Here is a 24,108-nt window from a genome sequence, read left to right as displayed (position 1 = left end):
AATGATTTGGAAAAACAACTTCACTCTGGTCGACAACTCCCTGATTTAAAAAAAAAGTCCTATGTTACCCTCAGGCTATTTGCCCATTTGCCCCAAACAGTGTTCGTATGTCTGATAACACGTGAAGGCAGCAAACATGCTACGCAGCCGCGCCCTCTCCAGGGCAGCCACGTAGCACAGGTAAATGTAGCCACATGTTCACCTGAGACTGCTGAGCAGCGTTGCGACAGTCAAATAAAAATCATGTGTTCTGCATGGGTTATTTAGAGCTCCCAAAGTCCAATTCACATGTAACATTGAGTTTAGATAGATAGATAAGATGATTCATTTATAAACAAACAAGGCCCAGGGTCATGTCACTCAGTGTATCTCTTTCTGTCTCACAAACACAGCTCTACATCCATGTGGAAACCTGAGAAGAAAATAGTACTTCTTTTGATGAGTAAATATATCTATGTCTGTACACATTACATCTATTGCACTTCTATCCATCCTGGGAGAGGGATCCCTTCTCTGTTGTCTTCCTAAGGTTTCTTCCTTTTTTTTGGAGGGGGGGGGGGGGGGGCTTTTACTGATGTAAGGGTTATATGTCGTATGTGTACAGATTGTAAAGCCATCTGAGGCAAATTTGTGATTTTGGGCTATACTAAACAAATTTGATTTAATTCAATTTAATTGAAATGGTTAATGTCTCGCACGAGTAAGAGTGGGAAACCTTGCTCTTGTATTGAAAAAAGGTGATGGGTATCTAAATGATGCAAACTTTACATCAAGTCATCAGATTTCAATTTGTGTATTTGCTAATGAGAGAATCTGGAGCAGAGAACTGTGTCCCATCTGTGTTATCCACTTCCAGACCGTACTGTCGCAAAGTGACAAGTGTTCAAAGAAATCCTCCAAAACAACCTACCTGTAGTAGTTGAGAAAATTAAATTAAGGCAAAAGAAATGTGGTTGATTGTAGTCAAAAGAGGTCAAGTAATGAACACTGACACTTTTGGGATTTTAGTTTAGCATCTGATATCACTGGAAATAATACAGGATATAGTTCAACTTAAACAGCAGGACCTTAACAATTACTTTATTTGGCTTTTGAACGCCTCCCCAGTAGGAGCTGAGAAATGCTGCTGTGGAGAGAAAGGCATCTGGACCTGGCCCAATAATGGATGGATAGATTAACATAGATTTGTTTCTGAATAACACCTTCAAAGTGTAAAGCCGTTTACAGTCAAACTCATCTTCTAAATACCCAGTTATCATTCACGCAGTGTGCTCTACTTGTTCATGCTCCAAATTAATGCAAATAGAAAAGATTATGACTCTGAGTGTGAGACAACAATAAAAAACAGTCATTAAGTCTTTGGACTAAAGTGATTTTTTTTTTTCTCTCATCCTGATACTATCAAGTCCTTTTAGTATGACCATGCAAATACACAGAATGGCCTTTAAAACAAGCCTATTGAAATATAAAACAATCCTTCAATCAACAATCCTGTGATAAACATATACACAAGAGCTCAACATGTAGCTTACAACCCCAACTACTTTTCTTTAGGCCCAACAGTGTATAAACTGTGTATCAGTGTTGATCCATGAATGTACATTGAGAGTATCTGAAATCTTGATATGACCTCCTTGTACAGCAGCTGTGAAAGAAACAGTCGGTAAGGTACGATTGTGCATCAGTGTGTGTTCGATACCAACCTAGAAAGTAAAGGTGTCAGTGAATCGTATGACTTTGGGTTTATATGTTTGTTTGACTGAAGGCTCCCCGTAGTTGATGGTTTTGTATTTTGGTCTCTGTTTTAGATTGTCTCTCCCAGGTTGCAGCTTTGGTGGTGTTACAGCAGACATCTCCCTGTCTTCAAATGCAGCCTCACGGGCTCCGTCCTCACGGGCTCCGTCCTCACGGGCTCCGTCCTCACGGGCCGCGTCCTCACGGGCCGCGTCCTCACGGGCCCCGTCCTCACGGGCCCCGTCCTCACGGGCCGCGTCCTCACGGGCCCCGTCCTCACGGGCCCCGTCCTCACGGGCCACGTCCTCACGGGCCCCTTCCTCACGGGCCGCATCCTCACGGGCCCCGTCCTCACGGGCCGCGTCCTCACGGGCCGCGTCCTCACGGGCCCCTTCCTCACGGGCCGCGTCCTCACGGGTCGCGTCCTCACGGGCCGCGTCCTCACGGGCCGCGTCCTCACGGGCCCCGTCCTCACGGGCCCCGTCCTCACGGGCCGCGTCCTCACGGGCCCCTTGCTCACGGGCCGCGTCCTCACGGGCCACGTCCTCACAAAGTCGAAAACTCTGTGGCCCACTCGTGTCTTTTATGTCCATGATATCTACTTCTTCTTCCTCCCCGACCTCATGCAGTTGACCCAATGTTGGTTTCTTTTTTGTTGTTATAAGGGTTTGTGCCTTCAAGTTACTAGGAGGACAACGATTCATTCCCCTTGAATCCAATCCAGTGTTGAAAGCAGTCATGGAAGTATCAGAGTGTGGTGGTGGCATTGCACTGAAAGGAGTTTTAGGTTGCGATGAGGAATCATCAACATCTGGTTCATGTCTACAAACACATGGGATGACGTACTTGGGCAACCTTCTCTGAATGGTCACAGCTTCGGGTGTGTCTCCCACTGCGTCGCTCTCCATGTGGCCATGGACTTTGTATGCGGAAAGTTGCTCAACTTGGGGCTTTATAGGGCATCTCCATTCAGTGAAAGGTTCCCCTGTGCTCATGTTTACTCGGGCTCTATAAGGAACTTCTGTCCTTAAGTTAGGTATATTTTCCAAGTGTGAGCCTTCTGATGATTCTGCAGAATATAGTTGAGGAGAGGAGTCTACACACGTGGACCACACAGGACAGCAGGTCACAATGGTCGCCAGATGATGCTTCACTTGGGCTTCTACCTGTGGAAAAAGCCTGTGAGGCTCTGGTAGCGACTGCTCGGTGACACATGTTAAACACAGCAGCTCTAGATGTGCATATTTTAACTTGATGGCGATAGTAGTTTCTTCTCCTCTCGTCTGAATTTCACCACAATCCTCTGATCGCTGACCCACAGCATCGTTATCATAAGCTTGATCATTTATGCAGTTCAGTGAGCAGTGAGTTTCAGAGTTTTGATCTGAGTGCTCGCTCCCCGTTTGTTTCATTTGCTTCGTTTTCAAATTCTTCTTTTCTTCCGGGTTTGATTTGACACTTGTTAAAGCGGCCTCTGCCGGCTGTTGTTTTGGTTCCTGCCCATTTGTAGTTTGATTTCCTTTCAACTGCCATCCAACAGATTCACATTTAATTTGCTTGCGTTGATTTTGTTTGTGAACAGTTTGATCCAGCGCTTGTCGGAGTTTACTCTCGTGACAAGGTACCCTCTGTCTCACACTACTAGTCACCTTGACTCTTGTCGTTGGCTTTTCATGTGAACATTTAAAGTCACTTCTCGTACGTACAGTGGCCATAGACTCAAACCTTTCCATCAGGGAGGATAGAAGAATCCCTCTTCCGGCCGCCATTGGTTTGATTGTCTGTTTCTTTGGCGTGTTCTGTCCCTTTTCCTTTTGTTCGGCCACGGCGAACTTGGCTACAATATCTTTCACTCTGCCACCCATCTTCAGTCCTTGATCTCTTCTAGTCCGCTGCTTCTTGTGAATCTCGTGCTCACTGTCTTGGCAGTGGTTGACTTTTCCTCCCACTCCACTGTTGGAGGACAGAGGTCCAACCTCCCTCTGGTGGGTGATGGGAGGTTTGGGTGTGGACCGTATGAACTTGGATTGGAGTAGCTGGAATGTGCTGAGACGGCGTTGTATTAATCCTCCCGCTTTCTGCTCTCCTCCAGACCTGTCTTTTTGTGGATCTGTCCTATATTTATTAGGGATATTAGGACCTGTCCCAGCAATCTTTCCCTGGGTCAGTTTTTGTCCTTCCGGGAGCTGAACAACAGTGCAACTTGCATGAAGATGCGCAACTCTCTGATCGGGCCGATATGCGGTTCTTTCAACTACAATATCCGACCCTGGCTTCTCCGGGTCTCTGTTGCTGGTGGTCCACCCGGACAGATTCTGCGTTAGGTACTGCAGAAGACTCTCCAGAATCCCTCGGAGCACAGGACGGCAGTTGCGGTCTCTAACCAACTTCCTCAACATACTGGCATCAGGGCAGATACTGGTTTTCCGAGAATCTGGTCTATGGAGAATAGAGGACATGCAAAACTTAATCCCTGTAGTCATCTGCAGGTAAGCATATACCTGATTAGTTACGGTTACTGACAGCAAAGATGAAGATTGATACCCAAACCATTGCATAGCCTTTTCATTTTCTTGTACGGTTTTGTGTATTTAGGTAGATAGAATAGCCTAAATAAAGTTTACTGCACTGAATGGAACAATGGCACCACACCATCTTAAGAGTTTCTAAATATGGGAATTCATAAAAAAACTAGGTGCACTAATCTCCAAAAGGACTGCGCTTTATCTTTTAAGTATTAATCTTCAACCTGAGAGATATTTGACTCAAGAAACTGTGCACAAACTGGATGTGCCAGAAGTCCTCCCACCCCTGCAGCAAAGTAGGTGAAATAAAATGTTCAGACTTGAAGTGAAGTGCTCCAGCAGTGTGAACGTGTTACAGGTGATTAGTTCAGGGGGGTTGCAGTGGAGAGTTGTGCAGAAAGAAGAGGAAATCAGGTAGGAGACAAGCTGTCCATCAAAATAAATGTTGTCTTCAAGATAAAGAGAGACAGGTACTTCATGCAAGACATACATTTATCCATTTTAATGTTCATATCATTAAAAGTCACAATGTCATGGTGTTTTCACAATATAGTACAGTAATGCCTTATAGGAGCATCACAGTGAAAACAATAATGGATAGATACATCAATATACTTTACAGCTCAATAACTATATGCATACAAGATAAAGGCATTTTAAAAAATCCCACCACATGTTGTATGCTTTGAAAAGCTAAGGTGTGTGTAGATTAAAACTATTGAAACTTATGATGGGTAGAGACGTATTTTAAAATCAGTTAGGCTTCTTCAAGTTTGCACAATGTTTTAAGGAATTAGATACTACATAGTACTTCTTGTTAATACAGGTTAGCTTTAGAAAAGGAAAAGGTCAGAGAAGAAAATAACCACGATGTAAATAAACCTACTATTCTAGGTTAAAATAAAAGCTACAACTGCAGAAGTGTCTGCCCCCCCCACCCCCCTCTCCACCCAACACCACCACCACAGTTCTGTCATTTAATATGTGGTGGTTATTCCTCCCTGCCAGCAACATAACATAGCGTTTATGCAAACAAATTGCAGATGTAGCTCCTGAGAGATGCTCTTACAGGAATAGGCTAAACTCAACACCCTAAATGTTCTCCCTTTTGATGTTTCACTGCCTCAACATCTATTGCCATGTGCAGTTCCTCTGATAGCCAGCAGGGTTCAGGCCAGTGAAGAGCAGGATTACTTGTCTTGGCACTTCTCTGCAGATGCTGCTTTGTAAAGCTTTTCTCCCAGCTCCTCCAAACGCTCTCTTTTGTCCAAATCCTGGTACAGTCCTGAGGGAACCTGACTCAGACCGTGCATGAGGCCAAAGAGACACCCTGCGATCAGGCCTGTGGCTTCACTCTCACCTAAAAAGAAAAAAATCTGCATTTTCACAGAAGTCACAGTGTTTTATCCTTCTGTTTAAAAAAAAAAAAAATGTCATGCAGGTTCTCACCTCCATGGAACATGGCTCGTTTACATAGTTCATCCCAGTCACTGCCGGCCGCCAGAAGGGCATCGTAGGCTATCATGGGGGCATCATGGCCTCTGCGTCCCGCACAGCCCTCTGAGCTCCAGCGCTTATACATCTGTTTGGAGGAGGACAGAGTGACAGCAGCACACCGCTCCTTTAGGGGTGTTGTTACGTAAATACAAATGTAAGCTTTTCTTATGGTATGTATTTATGTTTTGTGTGTGAGAGGTAGGCAGGATTTACTTTGTCTGTCTCCTCAGCATCATATGGACCAGGGAATGAAGGTTTGTTCTGTTCTTCCTGCTCTATCTCTCTCTCTTCCAGGTAAAACTGCCACTTGGCCTCAAAGTAAAACCAGTTTTCCTGATACTCTGCAAATGAGTGCACAAAAACATGTTACTGGTTGCACAGGAAAAGGCCACTTTTCCAGAAAACTGTTGTGACAAACTCCTGTTGTGAATTTCTACAAAGAAGCTTCAGTTATGGATCAATCTTTCCAACTTTAAAACCATGTGCCCCGTCACCAAAACAGACAGAAACGCACTCTCACCTGACATGTGTCGAATGGTCTTCCTGCAGAACTCCTCAGCGCGAGGAATGACCTTCATGAGCTCGCGGCCCCAGGTCACAGGAGCTTTCCCCTGGATAGCATAGGAGGCAAACAGGGCCGTCGTCATGGACCCAAGGAATCCTAAATCCAAGAGTGACACCACAAGTCACGGCACTAATTGTGTCTCCTGACATGTCAAACTCACTAGTTATGCTGGAGTACATACTTGTCATTGCAAGTAAAATGTTGAACAGTTTATCAACAGAACAATAATCAGGCTGCAGTTTGATAAGATTTGTGTGGGTAAGTTAGAGACTGTTAACATTGTTACCTGTGGGGTGGTTGTGGGTCATTCTGCCGATCTCAATGCTGACCTCCACCAGGTTGTCTAGTCTCTCAGATTGCCAGTATCTCATTCCCACACACATGGCCTTGGCAGCTGCCCCGAAGCCAGACCCTGGACACAGACACGTGCACACATCCAGACACACATTTTGATATACTTAAATACTGGAAAGAAAACAAAACACTCTCTATCTATCTATCTATCTATCTATCTATCTATCTATCTATCTATCTATCTATCTATCTATCTATCTATATATATATATATATATATATATATATATATATATATATATATATATATATATATATATATATATATATATATATATATATATACACATGTGCATGTATGTTTCCAATGACCTTTTTCATTGAAGGGTGTATGCCAGGCGAGCAGGAAGTTGTGTGGTTTGAGGTGAATGCAGCCCTCCACTGTGGCAGGATCAGGAGTTCTGCCCTGGAGAGACACCATGGCTTCAACATAGAGACGCACCAGCTCCCGGTACAGATCCTCCAGACACCAGTAATCTGGACGCACACACACACACACACACACACACACACAGTGACTGAGAGTCATTCATGATTGGCATGCAATGCAAGATGAGTGGTGCTGCGCTGGGCTAAGTTTAGCCTTAGCCTGCCACGCCACAGATTAGGACCAGCATGCCATCGGGGCGAGCAGAGTCACTTCCACACACCATGAGGTCAACTGGGCTCCACGAGCAGACACCACAGCCATCTTGCTAGAATTTAGTTTATGTGTGTCCTGTTTGTGTCTGTGTATGTGTGTATAGAGAAAGAGCTTATGTGGACAAAGAAGCATAACCTCTAATTTATTGCTCAAGGAGGCTGATGAAAGAAGGGGATTTAGACACTATTTACTGGACTGGAGTTCAGATTCTGTTCTGAGGGAGTATATATGTCAAATTCTTCAATCAATTTGTGTGAAGAGGGAGTTAAGGGAAAAAACTAATTGAAGTTCTTGGTTCTCTGCTTCATATATATATATATATATATATATATATATATATATATATATATATATATATATATATATATATATATATATATATATATATATATATATATATATATCTGCTGTCAACATCTGCTTTTACACCACACTGTTATTCTGTTTGCTGGTAAGAAAATTCTCAAAGCAAACAAAGACATTCACAACATCTATTCCACTCCATGAGTTGTATGTGTGAGTATGTGCCTGCATGATGGATTGTGTCTAAATAGGGCTTCCTAATCTCAATGGATGTCATCACCATTTCACAGTCCCGCTGTCAATGACTTTGAACCGCATCTGCAGCCAAACATGATACCGGTAGATTATGAAGAAGTCTGACCTGCTATTGTTCAGGAAAGGAGAGCAGAGGATCAGCTTTTTTTAAAGTAGTCTATTTTGGACTTTTCTGTCCTGGCAACTCCTGGCCACCCTGCAGGGGCTTGATATGACATTTTAGTGATCTGTAGTTAGGCTTCTAGGACATTTTATCTTTGTTGAACCATGTGGCAATATTGGATTATGATATGTCAGCAGAAAGTCTTTCGAAGATAAGCCAAATAGTGATTAGCAGCTCCTACGACTGCAAAGAAGAAGCTGTTTTGGTCCTCTTAAATGTAAACATATCTAACATTGTGTCTATAATTTATTATTTTAAGATGATTGATTTTGTGTGAAGTTAGACAGAACAAAGAATAAAATGAATGTGTACTCTTGATTGCTGCTCTGCAATCTTTTTTTTTTTGACAATCACCAACCCTAAACGTACCTGTTACCAGTGCTTCTGCTGTGGTGATGTGCATCAGCGTTGCATCACTTAGGGGCCAGTTGTCAGAGTCCAATTTCTGGGCCGCAAGTCCTCCCAGAGAGGCCAGTTCCTCCTGGATCTTCTTGCCTGAGATGCAGCGTTCCCAGCGGCCCTTTCGGTAGCCCAAGGCATCACCAACGGCTCCCAGAACCATGGCTGCCTTGAATTTCTCCATGATACTGGGCTCTGCTCACTTTGGCTCACTCGGCTGAAAAGAGATTTTCTCCTGGGATTTAGATGCTTCCTCGCAGCTTTTTCTTCCCCACCTCTGCAGACTCAACGTCACAGAACAATGCAAACAGAACAAACTCTCTTGTCCCAAAACATCCTAAGGATCTTCAGCCTCACCAGCCTTTTGACGTGGACGTTCACTGGACTCCTAACTCTAATACATAACAAGCTCGACCACCTCGGAGCTCTCGTCTTGTCTCTCATCCGTTGTCTCACACACAAACACGCACCCTCAGTAACAGGGGCGGGTGCACGCACACACACACGACAGCATCGCGTTATCAGCCACAGCTTCTTTGTGTTGGGCAGCGGGGACTTCAGCTGTGATCAGGTGTCTCCTAAAAAGGCAATCCCTATGGCCCCAAAGCCTAAAAGCTGGACGGCTGGGTGTGGAGTGGTAATGGGAAGAGATGCTAATGTGCTCCTGGGTTGGAGCGCCAGCTCGTCAGCTGGTGCTGGACCTTGTTGACATCCCAACCGGCCCCATGGGAGGAGGGTAAGTATGCAGCATCATCGCCACTCCATGAGCCGGCCTCCTTCTTTGTTGCGTCTCAACTCTTTGCATAATTATTTTTAATTCATTATTCGTCACCTCCTGCAATGACATCAGATAGTCTCCTCTCCAGTTATGTGCACTGCATCCAAGGAGTTGCCCTCTTTCTCAATTTCTTCATCTTATTTCTTCATCTTATGATCGAGACCTAATGTCTCGATCGTAACCCTTTTGTATTTATTATTTATCTGTTGGTGAATGTCACCATGAACATACCTAGAGTAACAGTAGACAAAGCATTACCAGGACAGCTAATGATGATATGCAGCAGCAATGCAACCTGATAAGGGACAACTGTTCCCAAGCTGACTTTTTTTTTACACACACACACAGTTTTAAATCCTTTGTGCCATTACTTATCTCTTCTGGGCCTCTATTGGACATTAATAACTTCTGCATAGTATCATAAATGTCTTACTAAACTCCATGTGATTGTGTTGAACCTCTAATGATACCGTAACAGAGAAACGTTTTACTATAATGTAACTAATTTATACACATTTTTCAAAATAAAAACTAACAAAATAACATTCTTGTGAAGAGTTTTCTTGGATGAAATAACATTCAATCACACCGAAGATGAAGTTGTATATTTTAGCTGCAATTTTGCATTTATGTTCATCTTGATTTCCAAAAAATATTAATATCAGGATTTTAGCACAACACAATGCTGCCGGCCACCGCCATTCAACATCTTTGTTTCGGACACACATTTTCTGTCAGAACTCACTACTGTTACAAAGGTGCATTGTTTACAAGGCTGTTAAAAACAACATGCTTTATTGACAACTTTTCTTGAAGAAAACAATGTACGGTATATGCTTCTGTGACAAAACATAACATTCTGTAAATACCTGTTTTCATTGCCGGCAAAAATAATACTGTTTTGATAAGAATGATCTGCATGACTTGAAACAGTTGACGACACATTTGACAAAGAGAAACGTACCAAATGGACTAGATCAGCAAACTGAATACTTGCTTTTGAACCACAGACGATGTCGGACAATGAAGTCAACAACAAAACTGGGAAAAGCTGTCACGCCATCGTTCCGCCTCGACCGAGAAAAGTTTGTGCGCAACTTTGACAGTCTGAAAGTCACACTGGATGTATCATTCTATCTCAACTAGTTACAAGGATGAACAATATGACACATTTACCAGCTGCTACTACAGTGACTGTTTCACAGTCATGATGACGCTCGTGTCTTTGACTGAAATCATAATAATCCTGATTTGCCTTAACTTTTTCAAAGTCTACTTCATGCACACCACAGTTTATGACTGACCTTCTGCATACATAAATATGAAAACTTAAAAACACACACACACACACACACACACACACACACACTTGTCGACTTGAGGAAAACAAAAAGGCAATCATTTCCCCTGTAGTTGATTCAGACATCTGATGCAGGGAAACAATTCACCCTTGGGTCAACACATGGCAAAGGTCTTATCATGTTGACAACAATGGGAAAAACAAGTTGGCATAGTTTGATGGCGAATACTGATGCAAGTGCAGGAAGCCACCTGCTGCTTACTGTGACCGGGAGGGAAGACTGGTACCTGAGCTCTACCTTCTGTCGCACTCTCGAGCCAAGAAAGCGGGACGCATTTAGTGTTTATAATGACATTTGAAGAGACACTAAATCTCGTACGAAGGAGAAGCATTGCACCCAGAGATGGCAGCAAAGGCATTGTTCTCAAAGTGACGTGTTGTTCTCTTTTGGAGTACTCTAGTGCTAATCCATGGAACGTGACAGACCTAAACATCACACAGTGTAAACAAACAGTGAAAAACAATCTTAGCTGGGATGTAGATGTTCATTTAAAAAGTCTAGCGTGTCTGTGAACTGATGAGCTCTGTGGCTCAGTGCTGCCCAATTAAAGAAAACCTACAACAGAAGAAAGTGTAAAATCAGTGCAGTTTGTACTCTCCAAATCACCCAGAAAATGTGTCAGACAGTTTGTGTACAGCAGCTCAAACACCGCAAAATGTACGTCAACCACATATGTAATGCAGAAGAGTTTTTAAAAGGGTGAGGATTCTAAAAAGCTTCTTATGTACTAATCATGATGATAAATGCCTTTATTTGTTCCTCTAAAGCTGAATCTATTCATACTCCTATAGTAACCGCGTTTAACGCTGTCACAAACGGGATTCTGCTGGTGCTGAGCCAGAAAAGCATGCCGCTCTGTCCAGTTCTCTCTGAGAATACAAAAAATGTGGAGCGGAAACTTGTTCTATTGTCGCTCATTTTGGGCAAATCCTAATTTCTTACACTCCAATTAGAGTCAAACCAAATGAAAAATATTTAGAATTGTATTGTAAAAGAGGCAATATGTTTAACCCCCAACCCTAAAACACACACACACACACACACACACACACACACACACACACACACACACACACACACACACACACACACACACACACACACACACACACACACACACACACACACACACACACGCTCTCAGTGTGATTGTTGGAGAGCTACACATTCACAATCTTAGTTAAAATAACGTAGAGCACTCCTCCGTCCCCGCTGTCCGTGGCACTGCTTTGCGCTAGCTGACAGAAACATGCAGATTTTAAAACACACTGTTTGATTCACAATTGACGGTGTCAGAGGCCACATCCTACTGCATCTAGAACTTAATCCCCTGCGTGTGCTGAAAGTTCACCGTCACTGACCCTCCTCACTGTGCCGAGGGTGCAGGTCGGTGAGCCAAGTCCGCAGCAGCTGCAGCAGCAGTTTTGAAGCCACTCCCATTGGGGACCAATCATTTCCATATTGCAATTTTAAAAAGTCCGTCCTCGCCAAACAAAGCAACTATCTCCGTACTGTTGATTCCCCTCCTCCTGCGTTCCTCTCTGAAGTGGTGTCTCATGGTCACTCCCCCAGTCAAGGCGTCGTATGCAGTTGAACGATCAATCTGACCGACAAGCTGCAGGACAGGCTGATTGAGAAGTACTCTCTTTTTGGCTCATTTGTATAAAAATCCTCATTCAAAAAAAGAAGAAAATTGGGAGAAACACAAACTCCGTTCGCTGCAAGACGCCGGGCCAAACACTATGTTATGTTGCGCTTACTCGTCACAATCGGCCGAGCAAACTCCACAAAGTCATCAATGAGGACGGGCCATGCCCCTGAGAGGGGAGAGAGAAATAACGGAATATTATCTGCAGGTCAATGTGATCTTCAAGGACTGTACACATTTCTCTGTCCTGCTTTCACAGCCTCACCTTCCTCATCATAGTTTGACATGTCGTCTGTGATCATGTTGCCGAAGTCCAGGAGGAGGTTCCAAGTATCCTTGGGAATTGAGCGCTTGTGATGCTCCTGAATGCAGCACGGCAATGGGAAAAGAGCAAGAGTTAAAAGTTAATACAATATTAGAACTCCCTGTGCATTAAAAGTCAATGTACGTATTCTCTGGTTATTTTTGCAGGTTGTTGTTTGTGGTGCTGTTGCATTTAAATGTATTCTGTCAATGTGTTTGTTTTTGCCTCTTCACACAGCATGTAGTTTGAAAATTAAATTGACAGAAAATGGGTCTTGAAAATAGACAACATATTTAGAAAATCTATCGATACATTTTCATCGTACTGAAAATAAATAACAGCGTGAAAACAAAGACTTCCTCTCTCACCATTAGGAAGCGGTTCCAGAGATCCAAATACTTGAAGCGACCTGTGAGAACTAGATTCCAGTAAGCAACAGCCATCTCGAGGTCTGTGATACAAAGTAGAGTGTGATTTTCAACTTTTCGTTATCATTACGAGTTAGTTTTGTATTTTAGAATAAAATAAGAAAAATGCAAAAACTATTGACAGAAGTGTTTCTTTTCTACATGCCCTTATGTTCCTAATGCTTACCTAAACCTTTCTGGCCAGGGTTCTTGGCAAAGTTAAAGGTAAACTGGTAGAAGTCTTTGAACTTCCCTGTGTCTTTCAGGTCCTGCTCTAGTCGGGGAAGGATCGCCTTGAGTTTCTCAGGACTGTCACAGCTAGAGGAGACAGAGAGAAAAAACAAAAGATCCTGTTATTTTGAGCTGTGCACACAAAATTGTAATTAAAACACCTGAGATCTATTACTATGTTTTTTTTATGTCGTGACATTTAACAGAATATTTTAGATACAATATTTTGACTCAAACCAAAGCAGCACAATTTAATCACACCTTAATAAACATATCCTTAATGTGTTGAGAGATGTGTCAAAGATTGTTTATTTCAGTGTGATCCGCGTCGCTCACCCGATCTCAGACATGCCATCCAGGAACTCTTTCCTGCTGAACTCGCACTGTGTGGCCGCTCTGAACTTCCATGCCACCACGAGTATGCTCATGCTCGCCGGGTCCAGCGTCAAGTCGTCACAGAACTGCTGGATCCCGTCGATACCTATCTTGTTCTCATCTTGGGGGTCTGCAAAGACAGCAGAGAAAAGTGAGCCAAAGAGGGCAAGCAAAATGCACCGATATCAAATCGCCGCTATGTGAACACCTGCCTTTGTATCGGTTGTAGAGCTGCTCCAGCTTCTTGCGGTCCACTGTGGTTTTCATGGATTCTTTGTAGTAGGGGTCTGGATTCTGGAAGTAGTTGTCTGTGGCGACCTCTAGTTTCCAGTCATTCTGCGTCAGGCAGTACACGGCCGTCCTCTCCCCGGCCTGCGTGAAGGACATGAACTGCCGAACCTTGTCCTTCTGCGAAGACTTCAACTTGTGCTGTAAAACAAGAAGGAACACCAAGTGAGTGCAGGGCTGCAGTGACCTGTTAGGGCCCCCTCACATACCCCCAAACCAATTTATCAGAATAATAACTAACCACATTTCTTCAGAACCCGAACGCAGTCAGCCCAATATTAACTGAAATATTAAAATACTTAAAGCTGAATTTTGACACAGCCCTTTGAGGATATGTTACAAAGTTTACAAAGTTACAGTTTTTTCCTTTCAGTAGGCACAAATAGGGACCTTCAGGATCCCTGGGAGACTGGACACCTGGAACGGGTGGTGATCCATTCTTGGTAAATGGGATGCACAGACAGGCATGTGGCATTGGGGCTGTTACACAACACACAGCGGAAACTTTCTAGAGAATGAAAGGATTTGATTTGTGTTCAACTGTCAGGGCTGGAAATTAGTTCCTGCACTTAATCTGCACACAAACACAATTGGATGTGTATTACGCCTCAGTGACACGTGCCATGACTATATGATCTAGAGATTTAAAAAAGTAAGACTCGTACCACGAGACGTACCATGCAACAGCCGATGCATTACTATTACATCACGGGGAACGAAAACACTGTCACTTCACAAATGCACCGCCACCGGGTTCCGTTAGTTTACATAAATACCTCATCGTGTTCATTTGATCGAGTCGGTCATCGGGAGGACTGCACGTCTTTGCAGAACTGCAGACCCGACCCACCCGATGATCAAAAGGCAAATTCACCGTGACAGGCCGGGGTTTGGTGACCCAGTTTTTATAGGAAGGGAGCCGTCTGATCCTTCGGGCTCTCTGCTAACCTCGGGACGCCCCACAGGCTCGTTACCAAAAAGGGAAAGGTACGTGCGGCAAGTGCCCGATCTGAAAATACCAACAACTGACCTTCCATTTCCCTCATATTCCCAACACACATCACCCTGTCAATGCGACACTTGGCTGAGGACATCCCGACCCCGACTATCGACGTGTCCCTTTCGCGGTAGTGACAGGCTGTATCGGTGTTTAGACTTGTTTAACCGAGTTAAACAATTGCCCCGGTTTCTCATGTTTGATCTTACCTACCATTTTATCACACGCTGTTTTGGCCCACTTGATATCCAATTACCCCTTGTGCGCATGCGCGAAAAGAACTGCGCTACTGTCGGGACACCCGGTTCATGGGAGATGTAGTTCTGTAGCGCTGAAATTCCACAGGCCGTGAGTTTGTATAACACCATAGCTTGATAGCTTTCTGCCGTAATTGACACCTGTGTCTGGAAAAATTCTTAGTTTGTTCTCAAAGTGTTTCTATTGAAAGAAATGTAAAGAACAATGTCACATAACTTTATATCAAACACTGTTAGTACCACATGTAAAATATGTTTTGAGTGAACATCACATTTGATGAAACTCGTTTTAACTGCGTTGCATTTGTTTTCAAAACACAATTTGTATAACGTTAAGTAACCGTACAAGTAAATGTAGCTAAACAGGGAACCGCTCTCGCGCGAGTGCCATTGACACGGTCGAGCAAGAAAAGAGAACACCTGAAAAACTACAACTCCCATATCAATGTTGATCAAATGTTTCGGAAGTAATCTGAAAAATGGATCAAAGTTATCTCGACGCTATTATATCCGAAAACAAACGTGACAGCGGGTTGTCCAACATTTCAGGCCGCCGTTTATGTTAACGTCACGTCTTGGCACGTCTTGACGAGCCGTGTTCAATAAAAGTTGCTGGTATTAAATGTCCTAGCTAACTTGTTTAGCCAGTATGAGCAAAGTTGCGTTAGCTCTGCCGTCGGACGGTGTCACGGGAGCGCGCGGGCTCAGCTGGCTGGAGCTGGTCTGACAGCTCTCTAACGTAGCTTAACGGCTCCGGAACACACTAACAGGTTGAACCCGACCCGCGTTCAACTCCCACAGGGGTTCGCACACCTACCTGGACGAAGGACTGCTAGCTCTCCCTCTCCTGGTTCCAGTAATGACAGCGACGTTGGAGGGCGAAGTAAACGTGAAGTTGGTCGCCAAGTGAACCGGTGAACGCCTGCACCGACGCAGGCTTTAGCTATGTGGCAGAGGGGGGGAGGAGGAGGAGGAGGAGGAGAGGGCTGGTGGTGGTGGTGGTGAAGTACAACAGCATGATTGTTCCCTTTTTCCTCAGCTTCTCCTTCAGTCGTGGAGGGGAGTTGAGAGCCAGGACGGTGCCCACATTTCGCAGGTAGTCGCAACCCGTTCTGTCTTTATCTGTCACCGTTAATGTGCTCGGTGAAAACATCAGTAATCTGTGTTTGGGACATCGGACTAATTCATAGTTTCACCACCCCTCGGTGTTGCCTGACATACCACGTCTGGGGCGTGTGTTTTGCGCTCTATGACGTTACTCTTGGCTGCCATGATTTATTCTACTTTTGTATTGCAGTGATGACATTACTTTCCTATGTATGTTCTTATTTTTTATCTGTTTGTATGTATCATTTTGAATATATGCATGCCACTAGGTTTTTAGTTACCACAATTAGCAACCAGTCAAAACTTGATTGCACATTATTGGAAAGTAAATGTTTTTAAAAAAAGTACTGTACTTCTGTTCTACCGTTTTAAGAGACTTGTATTTTATTATTGATATTCCACTATATGTCAGAGTGCTACTTTTCAGATTATTTTTCACACACGCATCAGTTGTTTACAATCAGCTTGTGAAATATAACAGATTGTATATAGATTGATCCAGCTAACAGGATGGGCTGGTTATTTCTTGCAACAGTATCCAAGTGGCTGCAGTCCGGTCCTAGGAAGAAGGATGTAAGAGGAGTTTGGAAAGTAAACATCACTCATGCTCACAAAGGTGCGGTCCTGCTTCAGTACAAGTTAAATGCATCCAGTCATTTGCGAGTAAGCAAGCGCTTGGTGTCTGAGCACAGGAGGACCTGCTGTATCAGTTCTGAGACTTTAAATGCAATGTTGCATTAGGCAGAATAGTGAGCGTTACTGACATTTCTGTACATGTGACACGCTCAGTCAAGTCAAGTGTCCTTAACACAGAACTACAAGGTGTAATTATTGAGCAGCCTGTGAAGCAGGTCACAGGTGAGTGTACCCAGCTGTTGTTTAAGCTGTTCAGTTGGGATCAAAAGATTAAACTATCTTGTGAGATGACAGTAAGACGCACACAGAAAAAAAGATGTAATCAAATTAGTGTGAATACACTGTCACCATCTGTGAGGCAATTCCTGCACTTCTAAAATGTAGTTATTGTCGACAAATCCCATGAATAGTCCAAAACCAGCCAGGTGTTAATACATCTCTCAACACTTAACCATGGCTCTACCCTGTCAGTGGCTCTCAGCACCAAGCCCACTTGTTCCTTCTGATGACCGGACTGCTGTTTTTAGCCAACATTGTTTAAATGGGAGTAAATCAGCTACAGATTTGTTGAGCTATTGATGTTTGTAACTACCATGCACTTTCCTTTTCCTTCCCCAGATCTCTTTCTCTTTATCAATCTTCACACCCGGGTGGAGACAGACGTAGTGGTTTGGATGCAGGTTGTGTGCTGGCTGCTGTGCCTTGGCGCGGTGGGGGCACTTGCTGTGCTACAGAAGGACCAGGTGGCCCAGCATGCCATCAAGCTTTATCGAAGCAAAGGGGCCACACATGGCCACAGCTGGGTGACCAGCAACTGTAAACGGCTGGTGGGTCTCCTCCGTCAGAAGAATGTGGTTGTCAGGAAGCTGGCAACCGCTGCTGATGCTGTCAGAGGAGACCAGGCCCTTTCAGAACCAGAGAGACTCTTCCAGGTATCAGACTGACAATACATTCCAGATGGAGCAAAGGGCCGTTAAAGACTTGTAGGGAATGTTTAGCTTTATTTTGAAACAGTCATTTGTCTCTTTGTGTGTTGACACAATAGCTGAACAATAGCAACACCTTGTCACATTTACAGAGGAGGTGCTGTGATTGAATTAGAGCTGCAACTTGTAATTATTTTCATTATTCATTAATAAGTCAATTTCTTTGTTTTTAGAAAAAAGTTTTAAAAAATGCCTGTTGCAATTTCACAGAGCCTCTCTGTCCAACTATCAATTCAAAATGAAAAATGTACAATGACAATAAACTGAAAAACAGCATATTCCCACATTTGAGAAGCTGGGAAATTGGCAATTTAGATTTTTGTTTTCCCTGATTAAGAGACAATTCCTCCAATTGCAACCCACTGTTGATCTATTTCGTCCATTTTCTCATGGCCCAATTCTGATAAAGAAACCTAAACTTCTCTTGTGTTGTGTTTCAAAATGAAGACCACATACAGGAGCCTTTCGTTAAAGAGGCAGTCACAGATATTTTACAGTTGTTACCGCTGTCTTCCTGTTTGCATTTAGGTTCACACTCTGGAGATTTTCCAGAAGGAGATGAATGAGAGCGAGCACCTGGTGTTTCAGGCGGTACATGGCCTACAGAGGGCGCTGCAGGGAGACTACAGGGATGTGGTTAACATGAAGGAGAGCAGCAGGCAGAGGCTGGAGGCCCTCAGGGAGGCTGCCATAAAGGTGAGGGGCTTCATGGAGACTAAGATTGGTGTTTCTCATACAAAACACATAGAAAATTAACTCATCTCGACCAAGGCAAAGAATGACTGGTGATACCACAAGTGCGATAATTCAATATTTGATTTACTTATTAATTATTGATAAAATAATACAATCATTTGTTTGGTATGTTGATACTGTACAGTTGTTTGTCTCTAAAATGTCAAAAAGAATAAAACCCGGCCATCATATATTTTGGAAGGAGAACATTTGGAGGACATTTGAGGAGCTGGATCCAAACAAAATGTGTCTTATCATTTTTTTGCTTGACTAAACAACTGTAAAAACTGATCAATTCTAAAAGCAATTAATCTAACACAAGCTTCAGTTCTAGATCATATCTTTGTGGTCCACATTAATGATTTCTGGCAGATCTTAATTTGAAACTATCAACATTTCATATTTTGATGTATGACAATAGCAGAGAAATATTACAATAATTAGTTAAACCACATCGCCCACCCCTTTCTATAAAGCTATGTGCCAATACACACCTGTCTATTGGGCCTTCTTACCCTACAGGAGGAGCAGGAGTATTTGGAGCTGGTGGCTGCTGAGAAGCACCAGCAGGAAGCTGTTAAGAGCGTTTTAGCCCAGAATAAAACTCTGTCCATGCTGGATGAGATCCTGGAGGACGTCCGGAAGGCAGCAGACCGGCTGGAGGAGGAGATCGAGGAGCACGCCTTCGACAACAACAAACAGGTCCTTTCAATGGTGTTTATACCAACGGACTTGTGATTGCAAACAAACGTTCTTGTTCGACAAAGCATCAAATTGTGCCTCCTTCTATTCTCACCGTTCGTGCAGATGAGAGGAGTAAATGTAGAGGCAGTGTTGAGAGTGGAGGAAGATGAGGAGAGTGGAGGGAAGAGGAAGAACAAGTCCAAGCAGAAGGAGGTTGAGGATGACCTGGGTCTGAGCATGCTCATCGACTCGCAGAACAACCAGTATGTCCTGACCAAACCTCGAGACTCCACGATGCCAAGAGCAGACCATCACTTCATCAAGGTCAGTTCCTTCCTCCCACTTAGATAGGATCATATTTTATTCAGAAGAAGTGGAAGCTCTGATTTAGTTTTGAATTCTCCAGATTGCATAGATTAGGTCCAATTCTGATAGTTTGACCAGTTGAACCGTACTCGTATGTGCAGGACTTGGTGTCGGTGGTGATGCTGTCGCTACCCTGTGGTTGGATTTGCTCTCTGGTCGGACTTCCTCCCATGTTTGGATATATCATCTGTGGGGTCCTGCTAGGACCCTCTGGCCTCAACAGCATCAAGGTGTGTGTGTGTGTGTGTGTGTGTGTGTGTGTGTGTGTGTGTGTGTGTGTGTGTGTGTGTGTGTGTGTGTGTGTGTGTGTGTGGGAGGGAGCGAGGGAGGGAGGGAGGGAGGGAGAGACTCTAAACACAACACCAGTCTGTGCAAGTTGTTCATGTCAGTGTCTGTCTTGCAGTCTATGGTCCAGGTGGAAACTCTGGGGGAGTTGGGTGTGTTCTTCACTCTCTTTGTGGTGGGATTGGAGTTCTCACCTGAGCGACTTCGAAAGGTAAACCACATGCATAATAAGCCATTTTTCATCAAAGTTTAATTTTGCAACCAGTGCAAGACTTTTAAGAAGTAAGCAGCTCACACTAATGTTTTTTTTTTATGGGCATGCAAATTAAAATGACTTCAAATTTGATTTTGATATTATTAGTGACAAAATGAGCAAGGAACTACATAATCAGCGAATATATTGGCAACGTCCTTTTTTAAAGTGATTTTTGTAGAAGCCTATGATGATAGATGCTCTTTAAAGATCCAGATTGTTAGATTGTAAGACAGTTTCACATACATGTCATGATTGCACACTGATTGTATCTCTCATCAAGGCAACAGTCACCTTTTTCAGCAAATTCCTGATACATTAATGACTTAAAAACCACCAAACAAATTGTTAGATAGTTAGACATTTGATGTTACTTTCCTTGGAAATTAGCCAATATCTGTCAAGTTCAAAGTCGACGTTACCTGAAAACCACCTTCTTATGAAAATCACTTTATGCACCTAAATGTTTTTAATTGATGACAATTTTTTCCATGATAATGTTTATGGATTAGAATATAGCTGTTTTTTCTCACTTAAGTACTACCATAATTCTACCTTAAAGTGAGCTGATGTACACTACATACTGTGTGTGTGTGTGTGTGTGTGTGTAGGTATGGAAGACATCAGTCCAGGGGTCGTGCTACCTGAGTCTGCTGATGGTTGGGGCCGGTTTGTTGTGGGGACAAGTCCTGCATATTCGACCCACACAGACTGTCTTCATTTCCACCTGCCTCTCTCTGTCCAGCACTCCACTAGTGTCTCGCTTCCTGGCGGGGGGAAGCAGAGGGGACAAAGAAGGTAAATAGGTAACCATTCGAAATATTGTATTCAGTGCAAATTTTGATGATACAATGATCATTAATGTGTGTGACAGGTGATTTGGACTACAGCAGCGTTCTCCTCGGGATGTTAGTCATGCAAGATGTTCAGCTCGGTCTCTTTATCGCCGTCATGCCGACTATGATCCAGGCACAGAGTGGAGACTTGGACAGGTCCTTTTTTCTTTTTTGTCTTTTGCATGTGTCCTGTCCTCGATCAAACAGACACACAGCTTTTGTTTATTATCTGGTGTTCCCTCTTTGAATCACAGCTTCCTGTTCGGAAGTCTCCGCGTGCTTTACCTCCTGGCCCAGGTCCTAGTCTCTCTGGCTGCTGTACTGCTGCTGTGTTTGTTCCTCAAATCATTCCTGATTGGCCCGTATTACAAGAAGCTGCATGCCGAGAGCAAAGGCAACAAAGAGATCCTGGTGCTGGGGATGGCAGCGTTTGTCTTTTTCATGCTGACGGTATGCACTTTGCTTTTAACATGCATTTCTATACAAACCTCTTCCAGTGCCGTATTATTTCATCTCCCCTGAAGACGCTGTGTTGATTTCATCTCTCGCTGACTGACAGTGTAGATGACGGAGTTTTTGGATGTTTCCATGGAGCTGGGCTGTTTCCTGGCCGGAGCTCTGTTGTCCACACAGGGTCACATGGTTACCACGGAAGTCATGGGATGCATTGAGCCGATCAGAGATTTCCTCTCCATCATTTTCTTCGCATCTATCGGTCAGACGCAACATGTCAATTGAAGACAGACCCCAGCTTTGTTATAATGTTCTATTCAGTTACTGTGATCCCTGAATCCTCTTGTGTTTTTTGTGACGCTGCAGGTCTCCACGTGTTCCCAACATTCGTGCTGTATGAACTCACCATCCTGCTGGTGCTGACACTCACACTCGTCATAATGAAGGTACGGCACCGTTTCTCTATTTTTTTCTCCTCTTCATCTGCAGTTCACATTTTCCACACTATCAGTCCCTCCTCTTTCCACTTTACTCCAATTTTCCTCCCAGTTCGTTATGGCTGTACTAGTGCTGTCGGCCATCTTGCCTCCTGGATCTCAACACATACGTTGGATTGTCTCAGCCGGTCTGGCTCAGGTCAGCGAATTCTCCTTTGTCTTGGGCAGCCGTGCGCGTCGTGCTGGCATCATCTCCAGAGAGGTCAGTGATGACTGATATACTGTGTGTGTGTGTGTGTGTGTGTGTGTGTGTGTGTGTGTGTGTGTGTGTGTGTGTGTGTGTGTGTGTGTAGGAGCTTTGCGCATGCGCGATTAACTTTCAATCTGGACGCGGAGCCTGCCGGTGTGAGCGCTTTGTCGAAGCTTTTGACAAAGCTGCTTGTTGCTGCCCCGCTGCTCGTTGAGAACAGAAGCTACAGAACGATAAGCGCTTTCACGCCAGGCTCAAATCGTCAACACCAAAGTGCGCGCGCGCAAAGTAAAAGCAGTGTCGTTGTATTTCATTCATAACGTGCATCTTCTTTATTTACGTGTGTGTGTGTGTGTGTGTGTGTGTGTGTATGTATATATATGTATGTATGTATGTATGTATGTATATATATATATATATATATATATATATATATATATATATATATATATATATATATATATATATATATATATATATATATATATATATATATATATATATCTCTATCTCAGTGGCAGGCTGTGGTTTTAGAGCTAGGCCTTCACATCACAGGTGTGTACCGGTACTCAGCTCAGGTGGTTGTAGGTGCCCCAGACAAGTACTAAGCTCTTTCTTTTCGTAAGAAATAGTAAAAAACCAATCATTTATAATCCGTCTCAATGTTTTTACTTCTCTCTGATCAGGTGTACCTGCTGGTTCTCAGTGTCACCACCCTCAGTTTGCTGCTGGCACCAGTGCTGTGGAGAGTAACCACACACAAGTGGGTTCCCCGGGCAGAACGCAAAACAATCACATAACCGGACCGATTTCAAGGACAAAAGGTTTCTCTGGAACTCCTTCAAAAACGTCAGCGAGACGCAAGAGTAAAGTCTTAATTGTCCATTTAGAAAGGCTCCACGTCAAGATTGTAACACCTTGACAATCCAAGAACTGATACTCTATAGTGTTGAAGGTCTTATTTAATAACTAACATGTGCCAAGATTTTAGCTAATGCCTGATCAAGTGCGACATGGCTAAAGCCCTCTCCATAAAGGCTCCGCATTATCTGTGAGTTTAAATGAATCACTGCAAGGAAGCACACCTCCTCGGTAGTTCACTGAAGAAGCACAAGTACGCAATATCCTTCCAGTTCTGATGTGTTAATGCACTTTCTCCTGCATTATGAAGAAAAACAGATACTCTCGCCTCTGTATGAATGAATGAAAGTCAATGGAATTCCTCTTTTCTTTCTTTCTTTGTGCACTTTCAACCACAAATTATTATTTGTAACAACGACAGAGACCAAATATGAAGCTTGAACTTCACATTTAGAATGTTTATTTTTTTTCAATATGGGAAACTTCTTTTATATTATATTGTATAATGTATAAAGAATGGAGGCAACCTCCATTCTATATTTGACCATGTTGCATTACTATTTCGGTCTTAAATTAAATTTCGGTTATTGCAAATGACAGCTTCAAATCCCTACTGAAGTGAAAACTTTCTATCTTCTGTATTTAATCGATGATACTTGTAGTTTATTGAAAATATTGTACTACTGTGAATTAAACTGTGAGGATAGTCATTAATGTTACCTAAAACATTAATTTTTAGTCTTAATTTATTCATTTGTTTGGCTCTCCATTCTCATCCAATCTAATGTTATATATAAACTCTCTTATAATACACATTTGTAAATAATGAAATATTAGAGAGCAGCTAACAAGAAGAGAAAATACTCAACACAATGAATTTACTGATAATTCATTTAAAAGGAAAATCCTGCACTAGTTACCATTGAATGTCAAACTGTCACCTCTGTGACATCTGCTGTCAGCGTCCTCGTCTTAGCTTTCATAAAGTAGAAACAGCCATGACCGACACTCCCAGGCACAAAGAAATGCTGTTTTCATCAAAATGTTCATGTATTTTTAAATTGTTGAATTCATTTATTTATTAAAAATAAGATGAAAAAACAAAGTCTTGGTTGTATTCTTTATTTGCTCTGAT

At 43.1% G+C, this 24,108-nt stretch overlaps 3 protein-coding genes across 8 annotated transcripts; 1 reads left to right on the top strand and 2 right to left on the bottom strand.

Moving 5' to 3' along the window:
* Positions 1-5,356: 5,356 nt before the first annotated feature.
* adprhl1 (ADP-ribosylhydrolase like 1) lies at positions 5,357-8,622 on the bottom strand. Its single transcript, XM_068575813.1, has 7 exons — positions 8,409-8,622; positions 6,988-7,152; positions 6,608-6,733; positions 6,277-6,417; positions 5,970-6,097; positions 5,709-5,841; positions 5,357-5,619 (listed from the first exon to the last, which is right to left on the bottom strand). The coding sequence occupies exons 1-7, from the start codon at positions 8,620-8,622 to the stop codon at positions 5,450-5,452; spliced, it is 1,077 nt and encodes a 358-aa protein (XP_068431914.1). The 3' UTR covers positions 5,357-5,449.
* Positions 8,623-9,831: 1,209 nt separating this feature from the next.
* dcun1d2b (DCN1, defective in cullin neddylation 1, domain containing 2b) lies at positions 9,832-16,807 on the bottom strand. 5 transcript variants are annotated; one of them, XM_068579859.1, is made up of 7 exons: positions 15,902-16,807; positions 13,755-13,971; positions 13,504-13,672; positions 13,124-13,254; positions 12,898-12,980; positions 12,491-12,587; positions 9,832-12,394 (listed from the first exon to the last, which is right to left on the bottom strand). In XM_068579859.1, exons 2-7 carry the CDS (start codon positions 13,927-13,929, stop codon positions 12,318-12,320), a joined length of 732 nt encoding a protein of 243 aa, XP_068435960.1. In that variant the 5' UTR covers positions 13,930-13,971; positions 15,902-16,807; the 3' UTR covers positions 9,832-12,317. The 5 variants fall into 5 exon arrangements, with proteins under 5 accessions (XP_068435960.1, XP_068435952.1, XP_068435975.1 ...); XM_068579851.1 differs by lacking the exon at positions 15,902-16,807 and adding an exon at positions 15,041-15,294; XM_068579874.1 differs by lacking the exon at positions 15,902-16,807 and adding an exon at positions 15,037-15,293.
* tmco3 (transmembrane and coiled-coil domains 3) lies at positions 15,129-24,052 on the top strand. 2 transcript variants are annotated; one of them, XM_068579830.1, is made up of 15 exons: positions 15,129-15,175; positions 16,124-16,180; positions 16,727-16,807; positions 17,446-17,759; positions 18,342-18,509; positions 19,071-19,250; positions 19,356-19,556; positions 19,700-19,828; positions 20,002-20,094; positions 20,748-20,934; positions 21,011-21,128; positions 21,227-21,422; positions 21,537-21,687; positions 21,792-22,124; positions 22,799-24,052. In XM_068579830.1, exons 4-15 carry the CDS (start codon positions 17,502-17,504, stop codon positions 23,032-23,034), a joined length of 2,250 nt encoding a protein of 749 aa, XP_068435931.1. In that variant the 5' UTR covers positions 15,129-15,175; positions 16,124-16,180; positions 16,727-16,807; positions 17,446-17,501; the 3' UTR covers positions 23,035-24,052. The 2 variants fall into 2 exon arrangements, with proteins under 2 accessions (XP_068435931.1, XP_068435940.1); XM_068579839.1 differs by lacking the exon at positions 15,129-15,175 and having other exon boundaries at positions 16,063-16,180; positions 21,792-21,871; positions 21,975-22,124; positions 22,799-23,039.
* The last annotated feature ends 56 nt before the right edge of the window (positions 24,053-24,108 follow it).

The sequence above is a fragment of the Clinocottus analis genome, unplaced genomic scaffold (genome assembly GCF_023055335.1).
Source record: "Clinocottus analis isolate CAN_PGR_092001 unplaced genomic scaffold, fCliAna1.0.p SCAF_1, whole genome shotgun sequence".
Taxonomy (NCBI): Eukaryota; Metazoa; Chordata; class Actinopteri; order Perciformes; family Cottidae; genus Clinocottus; species Clinocottus analis.
This window is presented reverse-complemented; position numbering and strand designations above follow the sequence as displayed.